Genomic DNA, 24,435 nt, shown 5'->3' with positions numbered 1-24,435 from the left:
AAGGTTCATTCGAAAGATTAACATAGAAAAATCAGGTGAAAGGACCTGAAGGGATCATCTGCTTCAGCTTGCTGCCTTCCTGCAGGTTTAGTGATGAACAGTAATAGTAACAACAGTAACAGCAACAATATAGCAGCATCTCTGTAGTTTTGGGGTTTTTTTGCAGGTTACAAAATGCTTTCACATGCATTTTATGAAATTACGTGAGGTCCAGAAACGCTGATGTAGCCTTTTTTCCTCCATCTTAAAATATTACAAAAAGAAGACCTAGCAAGGGAGGACCTATGGGTAGGCCAGACATAGAGGAAATGGGCAATCCCAGCTGGGCAGCGGATCCCACTGGTAACAGCGTTTTCTGCCTGACAGAATGTGAGAATACAGTTCAGTGTCTCAGAAGTCTAATATTGGGGTAGAAGGTGTGTGATGTTGCCTCATGTTGGCAGTAACCATGTCTACTTCATTTTCCATTTTCTCACATCTGCCCTGTGAAGTCACCGCTTCACTTGGTGTTTTTTGTGAGTACAGGAGGGTAGGGTTTTGAAAATCTTTAAGTTTTACAGTATCTAAATTTCTAAACTATAAAGCATCTAAAAAGTTTCCTGAAAATACACTGAGCGGTTATTTTTGTTAGGTAATACTTCCTACAGGGAACCGATATGAGAATTCATTTGTGTATATAAAGATAGATAGATAGACAGATGGATGATAGATAAAGATTAAGCCCTTGTTGTGTGTATAACACCTGTTTCATACTACAGAGGAATGAAAGAAATATAAGAGGAAATTGATTGAAAAGAACAGATATATGCTACCTTCTACTTTATATGCTCACCTATCTTCATGTGTTCATAGGGGTGAGAAATCTCATAGGTCTGGATGCTCATGAAAAGAAAGAACAGAAGAGAGAAGAGTGAGAGGGAATTCTCAGAGTGGGGAGGCACATTGATTGTGAAGATAAGACTGTTCCTGGGCTGTTTAATTGGAACATCTTATCACAAAGAGACTGGCAAAGGTGGCAGTTGGTACCTTGATACTTCAAAAAAATAGATTTGTTTGCCTATGGTGGAAGGATATTTCTCTCAAAAAGTAATTCAGTGATGCATTTTTGGTTCCTTTTTGCAGATGTTATGCTTCTTACTGAAACAATGATTGATGCTAATAACTATTTGAATGCCAAATGTGTGTGCCTTTTGTGCCCTTCCCAGAAACCACAGTCATCCCTTCGTGACTTTGCTATGTCATGGTCAACCACTTCAGCCTCAGTTAGACATGATCTGTCCAGTGGATTTAGGGGTTACAATTCAATGTGGGATTTGAATTGTAATTGTCCATCACAGTGAAAAACTGTTAGTTGTAATCAATCTGTCTTTATTACCACTTTCATCATAATTCTCACTGCTCTGTTTTTATATAAGGTTGCCATTACCACCTGGAGCTTTTTCAGGACTCTGGAAGAATCAGGAGGCATTCAAGCATTTATACTTTGAAAAATTTCCTGTAAGAACTTTATTGTACCTTTTTTTTAAATCATCTTACACACTTCTCTCTAGTTCTTGCCTATTAAGTTGAGTGGCTGGCTTTTAGAATCATGGATCACAAAGCAACTTTTAAAGGTTATTTGGACCAGTTTCCAGATCTCAGGGATAAGAATGCCCAAACCTCAAATGTCTAAATAAGTCATTTTAATAGTTTTTATCAATCTCTGGGCATAGAAATTTCTCCGTTTCTCTTAGCAGCTTTTTCTGAAATTTAACAGCCTTTCATATCAAGAAAGGTTTTGTTAAACTAAAACTTCTGGGGACTTTCTGTATGATTTCTCACATTGGATCCCTCTGCACAGACTGAGAACATCTGATCAGAACTGGACACTGTCATTAGAACCTCTTCACCTCCTTTCCGCTGGTTATGTGAGCAAAATTTGTTCTGCTTGCCAGAAGTTGTATTTTTAAAAATCCCTTTAGCTATTACTGACATTCTTTCCTGAGTGTCCTCTGAGTTCTTTATTTTTTAATACAGATACAGGGTAGAGACTGTGTTCTCATCGCCTAACCTCCAGTGCTCTGGATAACAAAAAGTATCTTTCTGTGTTCTGTTTTATCATTTACCTATTACTCTGTGGTTTGTGTTTATAACAGCACATAATTGATAATACGCGAAAGGGTCCCACTATCATCCTTCTGCTGTTTCTTCGCTTCTGTTTCTTTCCCTGAGAGATATACCTGGTCCTCATTATACACTGGGTAAAAAAGAATGAATGATTAGAATTTCATTTTTAAAAAAGGTGAGTCTATTTAGAATTCTGTCTTTATTATTTGTGAGTGAAGGACAGCTAACCTAATCAACTAGAAAAATGACAAGAATTAAAATAGCTTCCTTTAGAAAGACATCTCAGGGTTAAATGACCTCAGTAGCCAAGATTAAACACGCCCCCAAGGACTGTGGCAGAGAAGATTTGTCAGTAGAGTTGACTCCAATCGGCCCAATCTATCTGCCTGATGGGCCACAGTCAAATCATCAGAGTACTGATGTGATTAATTACAACCTGACAGTGGCTCATAATATGTGCATGTGGTTTTCAACATGACCACCTTTAACACTGAAAGCTCCTTCAAAGCCCCATAAAGCATAGTTTATGATTAAACTATATGTAGTGAATCTATACTCTGTCTTGTTACCCTGACCTCAACCCTTTCCTCTAAGGACTTAATAACAGCACAGAAGGGTTCTATAACTTGCCCACAGTTTAGAAGTCACAGAGCTGACATTTGGACCCATATAGTCTGGCTCCAGAGCCCATGTCTTAACTTTACTCTCTGATAGTAATTGCAGTAAGAGCTGCCAATCATTCAGGGCTCATGATGTACCAGGGTCTGCCCTCTTTATATGCCCCATCTCATGTGTGCGTCTCACAGCCTTGTAAGGTATGGTCCATTACCCTGTTTAATAGATGAGCATACTGAGTCTTAGGAAGATTTAGAAACACAAATAGTGACTCACCTGGATTTGTCCTGAAGCCCATGCTTGTAACACAGGTATTAATGTAACTCAGAAGCATTAGGGGAAGTAATATTTATTTCTTTCTACTTCTTATTCTTCTTGATTTTTCATTCTATTGTGATATCTGGACCAGTGAAGATGTACTGCTACTCTTGAGTTGATTAAAATTTAAATTTTATACTTACTATTTAACTATATTTCACTGAAGCTCCAGTGCAACCCAAATCTATGTTAACAAACTCGTGGTCTATTTTGTAATTATTCATAGAGAGCTTTAATGCTTTTAAAAATTAACACAATGAAAGAAGAAATCTATCAAAGAACTACTTTGCAATATGAAAGTATACTGGAAATATTGAGCTATTACTTCTCCATTAAAAGGAAGAAATTGGGTTCATAAGCTTTACAACTCTCAGTTCAAACACTTAACGTGAACATATATAAGAACACTTTTATTCCTGGCTGTTAGGGGAGCAGAGAGATTCTAGTAGGCTTTCAAAATCAAAAGTAATTTAATTCCATAGGCTAGTTATGAAAAAAATTCAAATGAATATAGTAAACCTATTTCTATCACATTTTATATTTTACCAAGCTTAAAAATGATTACATTACCTAATACTACATGCTAATCAGACATTATTTATTCTTATTTTCAGGGATACTATGACACCATGGATGCTGGTTACATGGATGAAGAAGGTTACATATATGTTATGTCTCGAGTTGATGACGTGATAAATGTTGCAGGTCACAGGATTTCTGCAGGTGCCATTGAAGAGGTATGGATGACTGTTGGTCTTTTATTCCAGGTAGTGTTTAGGGACAGAACTGAGCTGAAGTCAATGTTGAGGTTATGTCATTCCACTTGGAAAATTTCCAGACCCTTCCTTTGAAGCATAGGCTCGGTTGGTCACTCTGGTATTTCTCTCACCTCACTTTCTCTCCTGTTCTCCAAATTCCCCTGATTCCTGCCTGAGTAGTAGAGAGGAATTTTAAGCACTTACATATATTTGTAATTTATGGGATAGTCTATATACATTTGCTTCTTGATCCTTGCTACTTGATTGCTTCTAGCTTCTTGATTTGCGCCTGTTGATAACAAGGTTTACATATAGTCTTTGCTGGGTGTGTGATTTAAACATTTTATTGTACTCTTAAATCCTGAGAATTTTCTTCCAATGTAAATTACACAAAGTCCCCAGAAGAGTATTTTAAAATGTTTTCAATTTTTTTTACCTTAAAATAGAGTAAAATCCTCCTTTTTTTTTTTTTTAAATTTTTATTTATTATTTATTTATTATGTTTATTTTTGGCTGTGTTGGGTCTTCGTTTCTGTGCGAGGGCTTTCTCCAGTTGCAGCGAGTGGGGGCCACTCTTCATCGCGGTGCGTGGGCCTGTCACTATCACGGCCTCTCTTGTTGCGGAGCAGAGGCTCCAGACACTCAGGCTCAGTAGTTGTGGCTCACGGGCCCAGTTGCTCCGCGGCATGTGGGATCTTCCCAGACCAGGGCTCGAACCCGTGTCCCCTGCATTGGCAGGCAGATTCTCAACCACTGCGCCACCAGGGAAGCCCAATCCTCCTTTTTATTGTATAATACTATGAGTTTTTTGCTTATTGCATAGATTCTTGTAGCCATCACCAAGAACCAGGATACAGAAAAATTTCAACACTGCCAAAGAATTTCCCCATAATGTCACCTTTTTATTCTGACCCTCCCCACCCCTAACCCCTGGGAACGACTAATTTTTTTTTTTTTGTTCCTATGTTTTTGCATTCTCTAGAATCTCATATAAATGGAGTAATACAGTATGTAACCTTTGGAGACTGGGCTATTTCATTTAGGAAAGTGCATTTGAGATCCATTCAAGTTGTGTGTATGTCGATTATTTGTCCTTTTATGTTGCTGTGCAGTATTCCACTGTGTGGATGTACTAACCCATTTATGTTTCCTTTACCCATTTAATTTAAGTGCTTCTAGTTTGAGGCATTATAAATAATGCTGCCATATACATTCAAGTTCAGGTTTTTGTGCAAAAATTAGTTTTCATTTCTCTAGGATAAATGCCTGTAGTGAGTTTGCTGGTTTACATGTTAAGTGTATGTTTAGGCTTATAAGAAACTGCCAAACTGTTCTCTAGAGCGTCTGTGCCATTTTATATTCCCACCCATAGTGTCTGAGGACTCCTATTTCTTCCCATCTTCATTAGTACTCAGAATTGCCATTATTCTTTATTTAAATCATCCTAATAGATGTGTAAAGGTATCTCATTGTGCTTTTAATTTGATTGTCTGTAATGACTAAAATGTTGGAAACCTTTTCTTGTGTTTATTTGCCATCCATGTATCTTCTTTGGCATTAAAATCTTCTGCCCATCTTTTTAAAAATTGGGTTGTTTTTCTTATTGTTCAGTTTTGAGAGTTTTTAAGGTATTCTGGATATAAGTCCTTTGTTTGATATGCAGTTTGCAAATATGTATTTTTTTCCTGTCTGTGACTGGTCTTTTTATTCTCTTAAAAGTGCTCTTAATAGAGCAAAAGTATGTTTCATATTGATGAAGTCTAATTCACCATTTTTTTCTTTTATAGATGATGATATTTATCGAAGAGCTCTTTCCTAACCCAAGGTCATACTTTCTTCTTTGTTTTCACCTAAAATTTTATAGTTTTACATTTAGTTTTATTGTTTTACATTTTATATCAATTTACATTTACATTTTGCAGGGGTTTTTTGTATATAGTGCAAGATATAGGTTGAGGATTTTTTTTTTTAATGTGGATGCCAATTCTTCCATGTGTTATTTGTTGCAAAGACTAGACTTTCTCATTGAATTGCCTTTGCACCTTAGTAAAAAATTAGCTGACAGTATTTGAGTGGGTCTATTTCTAGAGTATCTCTTGTTTTATTGATCTGTGTGTTTATCTTTTCACCAATACTATTCTGTCTTGATACTTTATAGAATGTCTTAGAGTTGAATAGTGTCCACTAGTTTCAAAATTGCTCCATTTTTCAAACATCGTTGTGGATATTCTGTTCCTTTGCTTTTCCATATATATTTTAGAATGAACTTTTCTATAGTTAAAATAAATCCTGCATGGATTCTGATTGGGATTGTGTGAAATCTGTAGATTGATTTGAGAAAAATTGGTATCTGGACTATACTGAATTGTCCAATTCATGAACTTTGTACGTCTTTCCATTTATTTAGGTCTTTTTTGATATGCTTCACTGACATTTTATACTTTTTAGTATTCAGATTCTGAACATATTTTCTTTTTTTAATTTATTTTTTTATACAGCAGGTTCTTATTAGTTATCCATTTTATAGATATTAGTGTATATATGTCAATTCCAATCTCCCAGTTCATCACTTCACCACCACCAACCCCCACCAGCTGCTTTCCCCCCTTGGTGTCCATACGTTTGTTCTCTACATCTCTGTCTCTATTTCTGCCCTGCAAACCGGTTCATCTGTACCATTTTTCTAGGTTCCACATATATGCGTTAATACACAATATTTGTTTTTCTCTTTCTGACTTACTTCACTCTGTATGACAGTCTCTAGATTCATCCACGTCTCTATAAATGACCCAATTTCTGAACATATTTTCTTAATTTATACCTAAGTATTTAGTTTTCTGAACTATTGTAAATAGAATTTTTTTTTAATTTTGGTTTCCAAATTTTCATTGCTAGTGGATATAGAACTGCTATTGACTTTTATGAACTGATATGTATCTTATGATCTTGTTAAATTCATTTATTAGTTCTAAGAGTTGTGTGTATATGTGTGTGTATGTGTGTGTGTGTATTTCTTGGGATTTCCTGTGTGGACAATCATGCTGTCTGTGACTAGAGATAGTTTTATTGCTTTCTTTCCAATCTGAATGTCTTTTATTTCTTTCTCTTGCCTTTTTGAACTGGTTAGAACCTCCACTATGATGTTGAGTAAGAGTGATGAGAGCAGTTACCCTTGTCTTGTTCCTGATCTTAGGGTAAAAGCATTCAGTATCTTACCGTTAAGAATGATGCTACCTGTAGATGTTTCTGTAGATGGCCTTTATCAAATGAGGAAGTTTCCTTCTATTACTAATTTGCTGGGGTTTTTTCTATCTTTTTTTTTTTATCTTGAAAGAATGTTACATTTTGTCACATGCTTTTTCTGCTTCTATTGATATGATTGGGTTTTCTTTTTAAGCCTGTTAATATGGTGAATCACATTAATTAATTTTCAACTGTTGAACCAGCCCTGCATTGCTTGGGGTATACCTCACTTAGTTGCAATGTATTATTGTTTTAATATATTGATTTTTTTAAAAATTTATAGTAATTTTTGTTGATCGGAAGTTGGCTTTGTGTGGTAATCATGTTTTTAATAGTGTTTGTATCATTTATCTTTTTCCATCCTTTCCTTTTTAATATATCTAGATCATTACGTCTCCTGTGGCCTTTCTGTAGATAACATATAGTTGGGTCTTGTTCTTATTTTAATCCAATTTTACAATTTCTATCTTTTAACTGGTGTTTTTAAGACCATTAACATTTAACTTAAGTATTGATATATTTATATTTATGTCTCCAAGTTTATTATTGGTTTCCTTCTTGCCTTTTCTCTTTTTTAATTCCCTCATGTTACATTTTCTCCCTTCTTTTAAGTCATTTGGTTGTTTTTTTGTAGCTTCTATTTCTTTGCTGAGAACTTCTCCATTCATTCCAAGGGTGCTTGCCCATACTTTTTGGGCCACAGTTACTGTGGAGTTTTTAATATTTATCTTTGTTAATTTTATCCTAAACGTGAAAATGAGGCATTCTTTGTCAAAGACAGATTTCTTAATAATAAGTGTGTCATCGCTTTCTTACTCCCGGTCTTATCCCGAGGTGACCAAACAAGAGCCGATGGGAAATTTCCCTACATAAGTAGCCAGCCACACCATAGATGAGAAATAAGGAAAATTATTTTTCTCTGCTTATAAAGAGGAAGGAGGCAGCTATCTTTCCCCCTCCTAAAGAGGTCTCCTTGGACACATAATAGCCTGAATCCAAACTCCAGCTCTTTGATATGTACATAACATCTCTCCAGGAGGCAGATAGCCCTGTGTGTCTCAACTTTTACAACCTAGAAATGTTTCCAACTTCTAAGCCTTCATCTTTTTGACATGTAAATACCAAGGAAGATAGTGAGCCAGTCTCCCCAGCACCTTATGAGTTTAACCTAGGGATCTAGTCTAGGATGTAAGCATTTTGCCCACCCAGGGAAATTAGAAAATTTTATTATCCTTTCATATCAGAACAATTAACTAAACAAACAGCTATAGATCAAATTCTCAAGGTATTTGAAGAGTCTCAGGAGGCTAGGGTTTTTTATAGGACCAATGAGGAAATCTAGAAAAGTTTTATTCCCCTACAGATATAATAGCTACATTAAAATCTTTATCTGATATTTGTAATATTTGGATTGGGGTTTGGCATTTGTTGATTATCTTTTTTAAAGAAGTGTTTAGGTTTTCCTAATTCTTTTCATGTCCAGTAATTTTACGTTTTATATTTTGACTATTACTTTATGAGATTTTGGATCCTTTTAAAATCATCTGGATTTTTGTTCTTGTGATTGTTTATTTTAGCAGATGGTCAAGCCATTTAAGATCATACCACATGTCCTTACTCACTTTCTGTGGATTGTGGTTCCAATGTCAATTTTGTTTTCAAAGCCTTTACAGTGCCTTCTAGTCCATCTCACTGTGTCTTTCTCCTAGAGGCCAATCTGAAACTCAAGTTAAGTGCTCAAAATCTGTGCTGTGCTGATTCTGGTTGGATTCATGCATATACAACTTTAGAGTAGGCTCAGGACATCATACTCAGATTTAAAATATCCCTTTTTCTAGCTCCTTTCTCTCCGCGATCTACTCTTCACTCTTTGATTCCCAGGGCTCCCCCTTACTGCTCTTCTCGGTATAAAGTCAGGGCTTCAGCCTCCCCGTACTCCTGCTGGGGTTCAGTCCTGCAAGGTCTACCTACACAGCGTCCCTGGGGTGAGGAAGGGACTCTGTTTCTTTGCTAGTACTTGCCTGGTATAGGGCAGAGCTAGTCAACAGGGATCAACTCTCAGGAACTGGATGGCTGCTGGTGGGGAGGACAAGTGGTACTGAATCTTTCCTGGCTCTCTTGGTGTAAGATGGAGGAGTCCCCGGTGCTCCATCACCAGGATCTGCTGCACAGTGATAGTGGAGAAGGGAGAGGACACAGCTTTTTGGCTGCATTCACCTGGTGAAAGGTGTGAAGAGTCAACAAGGTGGTTACAGCTCTGTAGGAAGGAAGAGGGGCACTGCTTCTTCATTGGTGTCCATCTGGAGTAGGGAGGATAAAATCAAAATGATTCTGTTTCCCAGCTCCTCTGCTGCTTTTCCTGGACCTCTAGGTGGACACAGCAGGCATTTCTTAGGGCTTTTTCTGTCTGTACTTATTGACAGTTCCACATTTTTGACTGATGTAGAACCCAGGCCAGAATATATAGGAGGCAAAATCAACAAACCAACAAACCATAACAATGAAAACCAAAACCTTCTAAACAAACAAAAAACAAGGGACTCACCATCAGGTTGTCTCTCAAGTTCTGATAGAGTCTTCTGGTATGAATTTTAGCCCAAAGTATTCCATCGCAATTAGTGGAAGTGATAAGATGGAATGTATTTACTCCATCTTTTCCAGAACCAAACCCAGAATAGTTTTCTAATGGAATGGGGTAAACTGCAGTTTAAATGAAAGAAAATGCTTAAAGCAGTATGACTGATAATGCAGTAGGATGAGAGTATGCAGAATCATAGTTCCCCTTTCTCTAATTAAAAAAATGGTCACTTTCTCAAAAGGTTGTACTTAACTTCAGCCCAAACTTAACACTTAACACTTCTTGTCATGTAGGCTTTTCTTTCTTAGTGACAGTCAATGTGATATTATTTGAGTAAAAGGAAATAATTTTGTAAAATATTTTGGAACATGTGACTTTTATCTGCTGTTATAATATTGTTTTTAACTGACTGTGAATTTTGTGATAACCTGAAATGGAAATTTATGCTTCATGTATTTTGGTGTGTTGACAAAAGGTGGTTCTGGCTTCAGGAACTTTTAATTTCTTGCTTATAGGAGATTACGTCCATTTCTGGCAGACTCAGCTAATCAAAATACAGAGATTACATGTGCATAGCTCTTATTATCAGTCAAAATTCTTAGTTCTCTCTTTTATTTTTAGAATGAAGAGTGCCAACCTATTCAAATATATATTGTGCTTTAATGTTTCTACTGACATGCTTCTCACTATATGTAACAGCAGAGTGAGGCAGGCAGAAGATAGGCAGTTAAAACAGCAAAATTGAAAAAACTGTGCCAGAATCCATGACATCTAACAGGAGTTTTGTCCCTGGGTCTTAGAGTGCTCATAGCACGTAACAGGACACCTCTCAGCCTTAAGCCTTCTTGAAGTGAATGTCTCCCTTTATATGAATTAAATGATTAACTCTTTATTGTATATTTATGTCTAATAAGGAAATTAATATCTCAATTCTGGGTTGTCTTCTCCATGTTAGAATCTATTAGAGGGTTGAAAACCAACATTTTTACCGGCTTTTTCCCAGCTCCTAGCAAAGTTGCTTAACAAATTGATAATATGTACATGAAATGTTCATATTGATGACAGCTTTTACTAAAGTGCCCAAACCTTATTTTATATTTAAATGCTTTTCTGGGATTCTTAATTATGAATGCTGGATTCCACTTTGATTTTTTGAAATAGGACTTGAGGGTCTTAAATCCATTGGGAGTATTATTTATAGAAAATAAAAAGAGACTGAATGTTTATTTATATACAGTGAAAATATCTGAGCTTTTTCAGTTTCCCAAAGTAACATTTGATAAATTTATCACCTTACATAAGACTAAATCAAACAGAAATTCTACTAAAATGACTACATCACAAACATTTCAGGAAACGCTATGTTCTTTTCTGTTCTCGACATAAGAAAATAGAGTCCTACAATGGCTTTTAGAAATTTAAGAGGACATTATCCTTGCATATCCCAATGCATGTGAGGGCCTTCTATAAATATCAAGTAATAACCAAATCTATTTGAAGAGCTGATTACTCTTTGAAAGCCTACCATCTAGCTGGACAGTTGGAACACTTAGGTGGAAGTTCAAGGTATTCTTAAGAAGAACGTGTCCTAAATCTGCTAGTTCAGGTCATGCGAGCTCAAATTACTTGGAGTCAATGTGGTCCTTCTGCTTAGTTCTCTTTCACTGTTGTGGGCAGATCTTTTCATGCAGACATCTCCAGGGAAGAAATTGGGCTCCCTGATTTCGTTCTTTCACTTGTAGCTTAAGATTTAGTTTGTCAAATAATCCTACGAGTATCCTTGGAAACTTGGAAATCTGGTGTTAAAATACTGCATTTAAAGCCTAGGGCAGTGTTCGCATACAGTTTGCCCTTTCGAAGGTTATTCTGACCAAAGCATCACTGTTTGTTTTTCAAGTTAGCTATTTTGTTCACTATTTTAGGAATAATTTCTTCAAGATTGAACATATTTCCATAAAGTGCACATTCAACAAAGATGCCATGCAATTTCATTTCTACCCAACATTAAATGACTACTGGATGTAAATAGTTGTAAAATTGCTGAATATTTTCCTGGGCACTGATATGAATATTGATGAAGATGTGGAATCTGGCAGTTTCCTAGATGACTCCATTGTCAGAGGAGGTAAAACAATATTCCTCCTCTTCCCATCGCAAAGACAATCTCCCACTGCAGAGGGGCTCCTTGTATTTTACGAGGGTGCTTGATTTAAACTAATTTTTTCTAAAATTAAAATACTTAAAACATAATTAAGAAACCTGTGTAATTTAGCCCACTAAAACCATAAAGCCATTTAAATCAAATAAAATTTACACAAAAATGGCAGTACTGCAGAAACCAAGAATGACAGTTACTTGCCAGGCCTGTTACCAATAACATTTATATGCTCACTTTGGGTGAAACAATTACCTTTTAAGTTGTGTCACTTTTTTGGGTACTTGAATGCCAGTTAACCACAGATACTTCATGAATTTTATATGGAGGGAATATATGAATGTGGCTTTTGATTTTTTTCCCCCATAGGACATTTGGTGGGCTTCTGTCCCAATATGTTGCCAAGACATATTTTGATGCTTTCCCTTTTCACAATTCAGTTGTTGAAATCATTATTTGGCATGCAAATACTGTTTGTGGAGCCAACACAGAAAGCTGCCTCTCTTCCTTTGTGGCCTCTTTTTAACACTGATAGAATAATATAATGTTTTATCCACTATAATGAACTTCATTTACAGATGGCACGGAATTCTGGAGAATGACATGTTTCTCACAGATTTTTAAGAATCATATCTTCAGTTGGCAAAAAATGGGAAACTTTGATATTACAAGGAATTGTGTTATGTATTACTTCTGATTTTAAAATACTCTCTGCCCTTATAGAAAACCAGTCAGCGTTTTCCCATCCACTTCTAAAAACACTGAGACCAAGGATGGAAGTTAAAATAGCAAGGTGAAATAATGGCAGACTAGAAGTTTTGTTGTTCAGTTTAGTTAAAATTATAGTCATACTGGTTATGTGCAAAATATCCGGATGTATGATTTTTTTTTTTTTAACAGTGATTTAAACTGTAAAACTTCAAAAACTCAGGTATAGAAGCACCAGTGAACACTTTAATAAGTGGGATTTTGACCATTAAAACTCTGGTTAGCCAGGTAAAAGTATTTGTCTCTACTCATTAAGGGAATACTAAATCGGATTTAAAGGATTGAACCTACCAAGTCTGTGTCCTACCTGCTATAGAGAAGGTATTCTCTTCCACGGGCTGGTGACCGTCAAGACTAACTGCCCAAACAAAGCTCTGACAATAAAATGTGTCTCTACTCTCAACATACAGACTGAAAAGAAAATAAGACCTTAACAAATGGGAAACATTTTGAGAGTTCACACTGAAGCAGTGAGAGCAGGTGGTATTGTATGGTCTGTGTAGTATGTGTTTTGCAGAAGCTTTTGAGTCAGGGACCAACTAAAGGAAAGAGGGCGTAGACACCTTCATCTCAGCAATGAAGTTAATGCAACATATCGTACAAAAATCATTTATTTATCGCGTACCATCCTGAGCACTGTAGGAGTCAAAAGCTATGTCGATGGCAGCCCTCACAACTGAATACTTCAAGGCTGATGCTAACAGTAGTTTACGGGGCACTGTTGATTTGCATGCTTAATTAGGGGCAGCGTGAGATAGTCCACTGGGTTTGTACCAAACATTCTAGCAGTTCATTGAGTCTTGTAAGAGTTCAGAGAAGAGAAAGCTCATTTTCAGCTTGGATTAATTTTTTTTTTCCATAGAAAGTTTGGGATTTTTAGTGGCATGTCCCGGATTTTGTTGGTTTTTCTCTTCCCTCTCTCACTGTACCTTTATAGTCCAGTTTGTCAGCTTTTCCTTTTTCATACGGTCCTTAGATGTTAAGAGTTCTTTAAGGCTTTTACCTTTTTCTCTCACTGCTTTCTCCCCAAATAATCTCATCCATGTGCATAGCTTTCATTATCATTTATACATTAATGGCATTCAGATACACATTTTCAGATTAAGATTCTCCTCAGATGCAATTGCCTTGACTCGGATGTCTGAAAGGTACTTCAAATGGAATATCTCCAAGACTTAATACATGATTTTTCCTCCCAAGCCTAGCCCTCACCAGCATTTTCTGGCTTAGAAAATGACACCACTATCCAACCAGCTACTCAAGCCAAAAACCACAGAATCATCTTTAACCCCTTTGACTTCTTACTTCATATCCCATTTATCATCAAATTTTGTCCATTTTACCTCTAAAAACTCTGGAATCCTTTTATACCCACTACTATAACCTTAGTCTACCATTGTAGCCTCTCTGGGTGTTTCCCTGGGTAAACTATGACACCCACCTTCAACAATCTTCTATTTATTCTTCACAATGAACCAAAGTAAGTTTTTGTTTTTCAAAATCCACTCTGAAGTGAAAGTAGCCAATCTGTAAAGGCTACATATGTACGATTCCAACTATAGTAACATTCTGGAAAGAACTCTGGAGACAGTAAAAAAGTTCAGTGGTTGCCAGGAGTTTTTGGAAGGTGAGGGATGAATAGGCAGAGCACAGTGGATTTTTAGGGCAGTGAATCTACTCTGTAAGATACTATAATCATGGATACGTGCTGTAAAACCCATAGAATGTACAACACCAAGAGTGAAGTCTGACGTAAACTGTGGAGTGGGGTGATAGTGATGTGTCAGTGTTGGTTCAGCAGTTGTAACTCTACTGCTCTGGTGAGGGATTTTGATGGTGCGGAGGCTGTGTGTAAATGGGAGCAGGAGGTATATGGGAACAACGTACTTTCTGCTGCTCCATTTTGCTGTGAATCTAAAACTATTCTGAAAAAATAAAGTCTGTTAAAAAATCCATTCTGATCTTGCATCGCCTCCTTACCTCCTGAAAGTGCTTTATTACCTTCCAATGCTACTAAAATAGTTGGAAGCCCTTCGCATTCACAGCCCTTTTTTATCACTGTAGCTTCATTTCCTCTTACACCATTCTCACTTTTGCTCTCTGCTTTCCAGCCACACTGGTCCCTTTTAGATTTGAATGGTACAAGCCCGGTGCTTCCACAGGGCTTTTGCTCTGCCCCTGTGTGCAAGGGTCCTTGCATACAGACCCTTTAGACCTGAGCTCATCCTGAGTCACTTCCTAAGGGCAGGTTTCTCTGAGATCCATATACTTCTGCCACGTTGGTTGCTTTGGCTCTATCTCTCATTTAAAAATCCAAGTTATTTCCCCAAAGATTGTACCACTTTACATCTAGACATTCATAGTAATTAAATATTCATGATTATTTATTAATATCACCCTTCACTACTGGACTGTAAGCACCGTGAGACAGTACCCAGCTTATTTTTGCTCACCACCAAGCCTACTGCAATATAGGAGGTTGGAGGATAGGAGGTATTAGTAAATGTTTGTTGAATGAATGCATGGAGGAAAGAATGAGGACTGCCAATCTAGCCCTTGGTTACAAGTTTGCTCACTGTTTTCTCCAGCCATAGGGGTTTGGAGTCACTGAAATATATATTAATCTCTCAGAAAAGAACTTTTTGAACATTCATTTTTAAAAGTCCCATCACAGCAGATTTTTTTTTTTTTTAATCCTAAGCTTCTGTATTTCATGTGGTTACTCTATTCTCTGAGTTCTTGTGATTCCAGATAGAAATTTGCTTTGCTCTTTAAGGCATTTAGAGCTTAGGGTGAACAATATGAAAATGGTTGGTCAACAGTGGTGATTATCTGATGTCAGGGCTTCACTCCACGTCCAGCCTTTTCTCCACATCTTGGAAAATCCTCTCTGGATGGGTGGTCACTCAGGAAGAGAAGTGTGCTCTGTTCATTGCTCAGTAACAGAGGTGGAAATAAAATCACCGTTTATTTTTTAAATTTTTATTTTATTTACTTATTGGCCGTGCCATGCCTTAGTTCCCCAACCAGGGATCACACCCGTGCCCCCTGCAGTGGAAGTGCAGAGTCTTAACCACTGGACCCCCAGGGTTAACCCCAATTCACTGTTTATTGATGGGGCTGCCTTGGGTTCCTCTGGAAGGTGTCCTCATGGTAGCCAGCCCTGAAGCCAAAACACCATGAGGCCATCTGTTTTCCGAGGCTCGTTGCAATTTGTTCCCAAGTGGTATCACTGCATAGTTTCCCAGACTTCATTAATAAACAATTGAGATGAAGAAATCATTCCCTTACTTTCCAGGTAAGCTAAGCAGTTTGTCTTAATTGCTTAGTCAGCCTTTACTGAGTGACTACCAATCCTAACCAATCACCTCAGTAATAGTGATGTGAATGGTGAATTGGTAGTAATTTTCACAGAGGTAGCTATGGGTTTTTAAGTTATCTGACGTGTACTATTTTCCCCAGTTGAAATGATAAATACTGCATATATATGTGTATAGAGATTCTAAATGAATGCTTTTTTTAAATTACAGTCTGTTCTTTCCCATGGCACTGTGGCCGACTGCGCTGTTGTTGGCAAGGAAGACCCTTTGAAAGGTCACGTCCCGTTAGCACTCTGCGTGCTGAAAAAAGGTGAGAGGTTTTTCTCCTCCCCGACTGCTGGGGCCCTGAATGATTAAAGTTAATCCAGAGCTTACCATCTGAACTTTCTCCCTAGATATAAGTACAACAGAGGAACAAGTCTTAGAAGAAATTGTGAAACATGTTAGACAGAGCATTGGCCCGGTGGCTGCTTTTCGAAAAGCAGTGTTTGTGAAACAGTTGCCCAAAACCAGGTCTGGCAAAATTCCCCGCTCAGCTCTGTCTGCCCTTGTCAATGGCAAGCCATATAAGGTAAATTATCAAGGATGTTGAGTGCTTGGTTTTGAAATGTTTTCCCCCACTTCTTTGGTGTCAACTAAGATTTTTAAATGGTTCTCAAGCATGAATTATGTCCCTAAAAAACACATAACAGTACTTTTTTTTTTAATATTACGGGGGAAATTGCATAGCCATTATCTCTGTAGGAATGAGGGTTTTGTAGAGAAACACAGATTAATTAAGACCATATACTTTTGATTATAATAACCAGTATGTGAAAATATTTTACTGTTAGTAAATATGTCAAATTCAAACTTGTAGAAACTCAATCTTATTAAATTAAGGATAAATTTTCCTTCATTGCCGTCATTAGTGACTAATAGTGAGTGAGAGGCTGGCTATAGGTATTTTGAAAATTCTAATTGATATATATGGTCATTATTTTTCCTGTTTTGAGTGAAAATTATTTTAGGTAATTTAGGCTGATTCAAGCATATGCATTCTTTTAATTTTTGTGCGCATTATACATGCACAAATATACGTATTTTTAATCATCAAGATCTAATAAAAAGTGATGCAACAGTAAGGAGTGGTTGTATGCGCAAATGCCAAAAAAAAAATTCTTTCTATAGACGCTTATTGAAAGGCCCATAAAAGAAAGTATCATCTAGGACCGATAGTTTTGCTAACTGAACAGTTTATTTTACTATAGATACATTTTAAAATATTGAGTTCAAAGTTCCCTGTTTTGAACCTTTCCATATGAGTATGATAAGATAATGGAGAATACAAGATTGCATATAATTGTTTAATTGTATAGAATGGAAGGGGTTCAATGAAGCACCTTCATCTGGCTCTAATTTTCTTTCCAGGTATCTCCTACAATTGAAGACCCCAGCATTTTTGGGCACATAGAAGAAATGCTGAAGCAGGCATTGTGACTTTTTTTTTCTTTTTTTGTCACTTTTCTAATTGGAGTTAGTTTTTGGAATTATTTCCCAGAAATAAATATTTAAATAGAAATTACATGCAAACTGAAATGTAAATTGTAGAGCTTGGTCTAAAAACAATGTACGTGCAGTCTAGTAAAAGGCCTTCTGTTTGATTAGCCCAATTAGCACTGTTACTGGTTACCTGTAACATTGCTCATTATAGATTTTCCAGAACTTCGATTTAAGAAAAATATATCTGACATAAGATTTATAAAAATTGTACCCCCCAAAAAAACATTTTAATTGAAAGTGACACTAATATCGAGCCACTTCCTGAAACTAGGACTCTGCAGCTTTGACCCAAGACCTAAAACTCAAGTGAAGTCAGAAAACAATTATAATTTTCTTATAGAAATTCTGAATATTTTCTAATATTCTTGAGATGCCCACATGCATGGTTATTTTAAATGAAATGGATGAAATGGGAAGTTTTAGGTAATCATCTAGACATGATTTTCTAGGTAGGAGAATCTGTCTAGTCACACATTTCCTGAGGGAAGGCTGGGTACCAACCAAGGTACAGCTCTCTTCAATCCTTTGTTACTTAGTCAAGGGAAATCACAGGCTGGCAGAGGGCATAGAGGTCAATTAATCCAGTCTCTTTGTCATGGAGATGAGGGCTCTTTGGAGCCCCTCCTCCTCTCTCAGGTTCTTAGTTGACTGTATACTTCTTAATGATTCCAGCTTCTTTTGGAAACAAGGAAATGTGTAGAAATGGGGAAACTGGCAAGGAAAGCTCTTAAGGAAGAAATGTACAAGTTTTTACATTAGCTAAAAACCAGGAGGAGTTTTAAGAGAAACCAAAAATCCAGATTTTATGTGAAATCTCTAATTTTTAAATAACTCACTAAAAAAATATTGTCACATCCAAAGCACATCTTTCCATTTAAACTTCTGTAAAACTATTGAGCATTAAAAAAATAACTGAAAATTAGTCTTTGTTAATAAGCTTATGATAATGTGCCAATTAACCAGAGTAGGTAGATATAGATAGTTACATATTTGGTTTACTTAGGGTTCTACATGAGATCAGTTATCAAAGAATACATTTAAACTCAACAAATACCATACCCACTGAGTCTTTGACGGTTCTTAAAGTACTCCTCAGTCTTTCAGTCCATCAGGAACATTATTTTTAAGAGCAACTGTCTTAACATGTAGTCTGGTAACATATCACGAAATATATATGAGAGATAATAGGTAAGAGCTTATTGTTTGTTTCATAAAAATTGCTTACAACTTGTATAAAGACATTCTGAAAATGTTAGGATTTTTTGGACTGTAGCCTATAAAATAAATGGCTTCTCAAAGTAAATTGTTATTTGCTAAAATTGGCTTTTTGATTGTTACACCTGAAAAAATACATTCATCTAACTGTTCCCTTTAATTATTTTAGTAGACTTGAGTTCAACTAATTAGATAGATATTCAACTTATAATTTGAAGCTGTTGGGTTCCTTAAACTGTCTCTTCTCTTGAGTACATTTTATCTTATCACAACTGTAATCTTACACTTTTTAATGTCTTAGCATTAAGATGTATTACCTTATTTTTTCATATAAAATTCAGTTAATTTGAAACGGCACATTCTTTAGCCGAATGTGTATCATAGTTCATCTGCAAGGTATAAACCCAGGCATATACAAGAATTGTGTTAACGATTACATCTTTGATCCTCGTGCACACTTTTCGTGGTAATCAATCTGAGAGACACTTCAGCAAGCAGGCTTGGGTTATTTTCCTGTTGAGTGGGATTGGAAAACAGTGCACAAGACCGGGTAAGTGGTGTTTTCTTGCATCTGGTTAAGGAAAGTGATCTCCTTTGCAGGGTCAGAGAAAGTACTGTTCGTCTCACAAGACTGAATGTGGGACAAGAAAGATACAGTCATCAGATTGCTTAAATTTTGGAAGAAAAATAAAAGGAATTTTCTATTTTAATACTTACCATAAGGTACTTTCACTCAATAGTCCTTAAAATATTTTGAATTAAATGTCTTTAAAAATAACAATATAATGTTACTAAAAAATGTAATTTGCTGAAATAAATTCTGCATGATCTTTTGGTAGTTGCATAGAATTTTTTTACTGTAAGGTATTAAAATTAAAATGTAAATATTTTCTTTTAAAATCTATAGAAGAGTGCCAATTAATTGAGCTATTTTGCCTGTGAAAATGTACTAAGTATATACAAATGAGAACTGCTTTACATTTAAAAAGCAGTTTTATTTATAGAAAATTATATTTGTAAAGGCTCTGATTATTAAAAATATGAAAATTCATAATGTTGATAGATAGTTAAAAGGAAGAAAACCAAGGTTCTAAGCTTAATCCATTAAATGGGTTTTGGAATCTGGCAAAATGATATTATACATTGAAGAATATTTTATGGTTTTTGAGGCAAGTAACTGGATCTTTTATATCCCTGTATGTTGGAGTCTATTTTAAATGGTTAATATCTCTTATTAGGTGATCTCTTAAAGGGGAAAAACTGTTTATGCAATTAAGTTGTGCAGAACAGTAGATACAAATCTAGTTTGTATTATTATGATACCATAGTTTCTATATTATATTTCATTTCTGTAAGTCAAGATCCCCATATTCAGACGAACTCAAAAAGCTCTTTCCCATTGTTCCTAATCAGGCAACATTTTTAGAAAATTTAAAATCACTTTCATAAGCAAGTTTAGTGCTCCCTCTTGTGGCAGACTCACTTTTGAAGATAAAAGATTGATCACTAACAAGAATGATTTTCATTATAGTTTAAGTAAAATTTTAAACTATATGTGACTAGAAAACAAAGCTTAAACAGAGAACTGGAAGTATTTTTGTTTATTGACAATGGAGAGGGTTTCTGTTACCATTACCTTTTGAGTGAATCTGTTAAACAAAAATCGACATCAAAACAAATGTAATGTACGTGCAAACATAGCAAATTAAATACAAAAAAGGAATTACTAATGACAGGTCTTGCTGTTAATAAGATCAAGCAGCAGAAAATCAGCAGTTAGATAAATGGTATTCTTAAATAGATTTTACTTTGAAATCTCCCATATAAACAAAGAATAAACAACAGTAACACCACCAAATAAAGCCACAGGGAAGAGATTATTCTTCTATACTTTTATACACTATATATGTTAATCATTCTGTCTTTATTTCCTCTGATAAGACTGACTTCAGGGAAGTCGCAACAAGGCCTTCTCGGCTAAAAGCATATAACGTTAGACATGAGTCTGGCTAATGCCCTATTACACTGACAAAAGGGAAAGGTTTCTGGGGTTTTGTTTTTTCCAGTGGAAATGACCTCAGACTCTGCAGTGGTTGACATTCACTGAACAGTGCTGGCTGGAGGTTCAAGGTATTTGGGTGAACATGTGGTTCTTAGTAAAGTTTGTTTGTTTGTTTGTTTTTTCTTGGTCCACAGGTAATAAGAAGAGATCATTTTTTTTTCTTTATAAATTTTTTTAAATAATTGCTTTTGACTCTTGTAAACAGTTTGGCTTTGTTTTGTATTGAAAAGGAGATCGAGCCATCACAGTGCTATTTCTAAAGATATAGGACATCCCTGATTTCCTTTAAAGGTCTATTTTTGGCTCCAGTTCCAGGTTAAATCATTCTTTTTTACATGATCAGAGGCAGGTTTTCAGCTTTAAGGATTGACAGACTTGAAGGAGAAACATGTGGAAGCATGAAACATGCTTCCAGGAAACATATCAATTTGTTACAATTCAAAAACTGTAAAAATGGTGGAATGGTAAATACAAACAGTACTTGGAATTGTCAAATGTTTGCACTCAAGACTCCATGAACCATATATTTTATTTTTTTAAAAAATCATATTTATATCCATTTACATAAGACTTACACATTTAAAAAGAAATGCATACACAGTAATACATAAATGCCAAGTATATTACAATAAAACATGAAAAACCAAGTGGCTCCATTTCATAAAGCATCTGTTGTACAGAATTTATGATGCGGATGATGCTTATTATTCAAATGACTTAAGCATTTTCTTACAACTGTAGTAAACTAATCAAACTTAATATCTGACTCCCCCCAAAATCACATTTTCAGCTTAATAAACCATTAGTTGTGATTATTTCCTTAGAATTCAGTCTTCACAAAGGTTTTCACTGCTTATCTTCTTAGATGGTAGTGCACTTTAGGTAGAGTAGACTGAAAAGACGACATCTAAAATATGTAATGGACAGCATTAGTTTACTGAAAGATCCCAGATTGGAAAATCTCCCTCTGCGACTCTTGGTGCACCTCCATGCATCCTGCCCACTTTTGTCCTAAGGGTAGGATATCATCTCAGGTCTAACCAATGGCTGTATGTAATTAATATTTACTCCTCTCTAATTTTGTGCAGGCGAGGTTCATAAATAAGATTTGCTCAACTTTGTAAAAGTATGGCAGATAATATAAACAAAGGTAGTCACAGAAAACGTCAGCAGTCCTTTTGAAAAGCGTACAGCTTGCTCATTAATAAATTGAGTTGAGTTGACCTATTCCATGGAATAGATCTGTATTCTAACTCATATATTTTAGAGCTCTTCAAAAGAGACCTTTGTTTAATTGTGACAAAAACATAATGATAATCAGTAACATATAAAGAATCTGTGGCATCACTGATTCTTTCCAGTCATAATATACTTAGGAAAAGATCACAATTACTATCCCGACACGAGATAAATAATATGTTCTGAATTGTGTTAATAACAAAAATGCTAATGTTTCCTCAAAATAGAAATTGGTTGTCCCAGATTAACTTATTAGAAATAAATACCTTTATCCCATTTAATGGTAAAAACTAGGAAATATGAACTAGAATGCCAAGCACAAAATACAGATTACAAATAAAGAGTAATTCTACCCATCAGTCAAGAGCTAAGAAGCAAGCACTATTCAACATATTAAATAGTCATTTGTAAATTAGTGAAGTATTCTAATTCTAGTTCCTGGTAAATTATCATGTTATGTGTAGAAACTATTACAAACAGTATTTTGGAAAGCCTCTTATTTAGCCAAATTATTACAAATTTTAGATCATGCCTAATGAGATGCCAAATTGTATACCATAATTAAATTTTTAATGTTAGGGTTTTACATTCTGAAATTAAATCTCTTATCTGAAAGCTTTTTGTTTTATCATCAGCAGCTTCAAGTAGTGACCCAAATAAGGCAGCATATCAGCTCCTATATTAGGCCCCAAAGACCATCAGTAGATTGTGTGGAGCTTTTAGTTCAAGGCAATGAATAAACAGCACAAGATAAGCGGTTCCTCTCCCCATCCCTGTGCACACATTTGGTTCTCAATATTGCTCTGAAAAGTGTTTTCCCAAAATTTTAATTCATCGTAAATGGTAGAATATTTTGGTAAAGCACAGTTGTAGATTAAAAAATGTTTATGAGTTCTTGACATTTATTTTCTATGAAAACACAGTTTTACTAAGACTGGTTTTCAATAAAACTCCATTTTCATATGGATTTGGAAGTAGATTCCATCAACTAGTATTTCTCGAAGTACAAATGCCTTATATCTTATGATTATATAGCATGGTTTTCTGTCCTGTCCGCCATTGTTATAATGTTATTTCACTTTGTTTCTATCTGCTATAAACCCCAGATACTTAAAATTCCTATACGTTTTCAACAAATATTAATCACATTGATGAAAAACAACATACCAGAAGTTCAAATTTTTCAGTTATACTTTTGTTTTCAATGTGAAATCACCTCCAAATCATTCTCCTGATTCTGCCACTATTTGACTCTGGGTACCTACTAGAATACTATTTGCCTATTTCAACTTCCCCTATATAAAATACTCACTTAAAAGTGTGTTATTCTGTAAGTGCCAAACTCTCATCAGTAAAATGCTATACGCATCAATATAAAGTGCTACGAAAAAGTAGAAGCCAGTGTAGTAGCAACCCATTGATGTGTAATAAGATAGTGACAGGCCTCCAACAGATGGGCCTTAAACCATAGCAGACAAATGGTGATAGGAAATCCTAGATTAAGAGTTACAATATAAAGAACCTTTCCACTCTCTAGCAATTCAAAGGGGTTATCTCACTTCTGTACTGCTAGGCCACACCAAAGAGTATCGTGTATATTTACTAGTCTATGTAGGTTCCATTTTTTTTGGCGGTTTGTTTTTTGTCAGCCAAGGAAAACTACTCACAGCAAGTCAGTGCTGCCTCCTTTGAGTGGCTTGTCAACATGAGTATGTGCGAACAGTGGAGTTGTCTAACCTCTGCAGTCTTGATGAAGGAACTGCAAATGGAGAAAAGGGCTTTAGAGGGACTTGGATGATTGAGTACAAAATTTCAGATGAGAAAGATTTATTTTCCCTGCATAAAGGGATCTGAACATATTAATAGACCTTCTTTCTCTCAGATAGAAGCCACTCATATTCCTTTTCTCAAGACAAGCTACTAAAGAAAATTTATTCCAATGCGATTCAACTGAGCTTTCAAGTTGTGTATTCCTCCTTAGATGAAATCTGTTAACAAGAACAGTTCCCCTGGGTGCTCCTGTGTTTGAAGCAAAGATTGCTCTTGGAGAATTCAGTATGATGGGTTGTCTTCCCCTCCAATACTGAAAAGCTTCTATACTCATTTTAATCATGTTAAATTCCTCATGAATTTTGCTAATGTGTTCCATAATAGTAACAACTTAGAAGAAATATAGATCAAAGATCATGGTTTATACTGGAACTTATTTTAAGGGCCATGATAACTATCACCTTGACAAGAAATAATAATTCTAGGTGATTGTCTCAGTAAAGAGAGTGGGACTTTTTTGTTTAATTGCTTACCAGACAGACATAACTTTGTGACTACAACTTCAAATTTGTCTCTCCTCCAGAATGGCTGTTTTCCTTTGTGAAGTATATAACACAAGTCTAATGTCCACAGAAGGAAATACTAATTGGGAAATTACTGTCGGTTTTGTGTTTGTTTAATTCTCTTCTCATGGTTGTGCTTGTTTATTTAAGGCCTTCTGCCTTGGTCATAGGTGAGAATATCTG

At 35.7% G+C, this 24,435-nt stretch overlaps 2 protein-coding genes across 14 annotated transcripts in view; one reads left to right on the top strand and one right to left on the bottom strand.

The window, feature by feature from the left end:
* Positions 1–18,706, top strand: part of ACSS3 (acyl-CoA synthetase short chain family member 3) — a 152,596-nt gene extending 133,890 nt beyond the window's left edge. For both annotated transcript variants that reach the window (XM_057556449.1, XM_007194954.2), the window contains 5 exons: positions 1,416–1,497; positions 3,654–3,776; positions 16,072–16,171; positions 16,257–16,432; positions 17,272–18,706. In XM_057556449.1, the coding sequence (XP_057412432.1) occupies positions 1,416–1,497; positions 3,654–3,776; positions 16,072–16,171; positions 16,257–16,432; positions 17,272–17,340 (550 nt within the window). In that variant the 3' untranslated portion in view covers positions 17,341–18,706. The remainder of the gene's footprint in view (positions 1–1,415; positions 1,498–3,653; positions 3,777–16,071; positions 16,172–16,256; positions 16,433–17,271) is intronic.
* Positions 18,707–21,239: 2,533 nt separating this feature from the next.
* PPFIA2 (PTPRF interacting protein alpha 2) overlaps positions 21,240–24,435 on the bottom strand; it is a 479,171-nt gene continuing 475,975 nt past the window's right edge. For 10 of the 12 annotated variants that reach the window (XM_057557043.1, XM_057557042.1, XM_057557044.1 and 7 more), the window contains 2 exons: positions 23,587–23,678; positions 21,240–21,587 (listed from right to left, as the gene is read on the bottom strand). In XM_057557043.1, coding sequence (XP_057413026.1) covers positions 23,620–23,678 — 59 coding nt within the window. In that variant the 3' untranslated portion in view covers positions 21,240–21,587; positions 23,587–23,619. The remainder of the gene's footprint in view (positions 21,588–23,586; positions 23,679–24,435) is intronic. The other 2 variants (XM_057557045.1, XM_057557049.1) reach the window with 1 other exon arrangement.

The sequence above is a fragment of the Balaenoptera acutorostrata genome, chromosome 11 (assembly GCF_949987535.1).
Source record: "Balaenoptera acutorostrata chromosome 11, mBalAcu1.1, whole genome shotgun sequence".
Classification (NCBI taxonomy): Eukaryota; Metazoa; Chordata; class Mammalia; order Artiodactyla; family Balaenopteridae; genus Balaenoptera; species Balaenoptera acutorostrata.
This window is presented reverse-complemented; position numbering and strand designations above follow the sequence as displayed.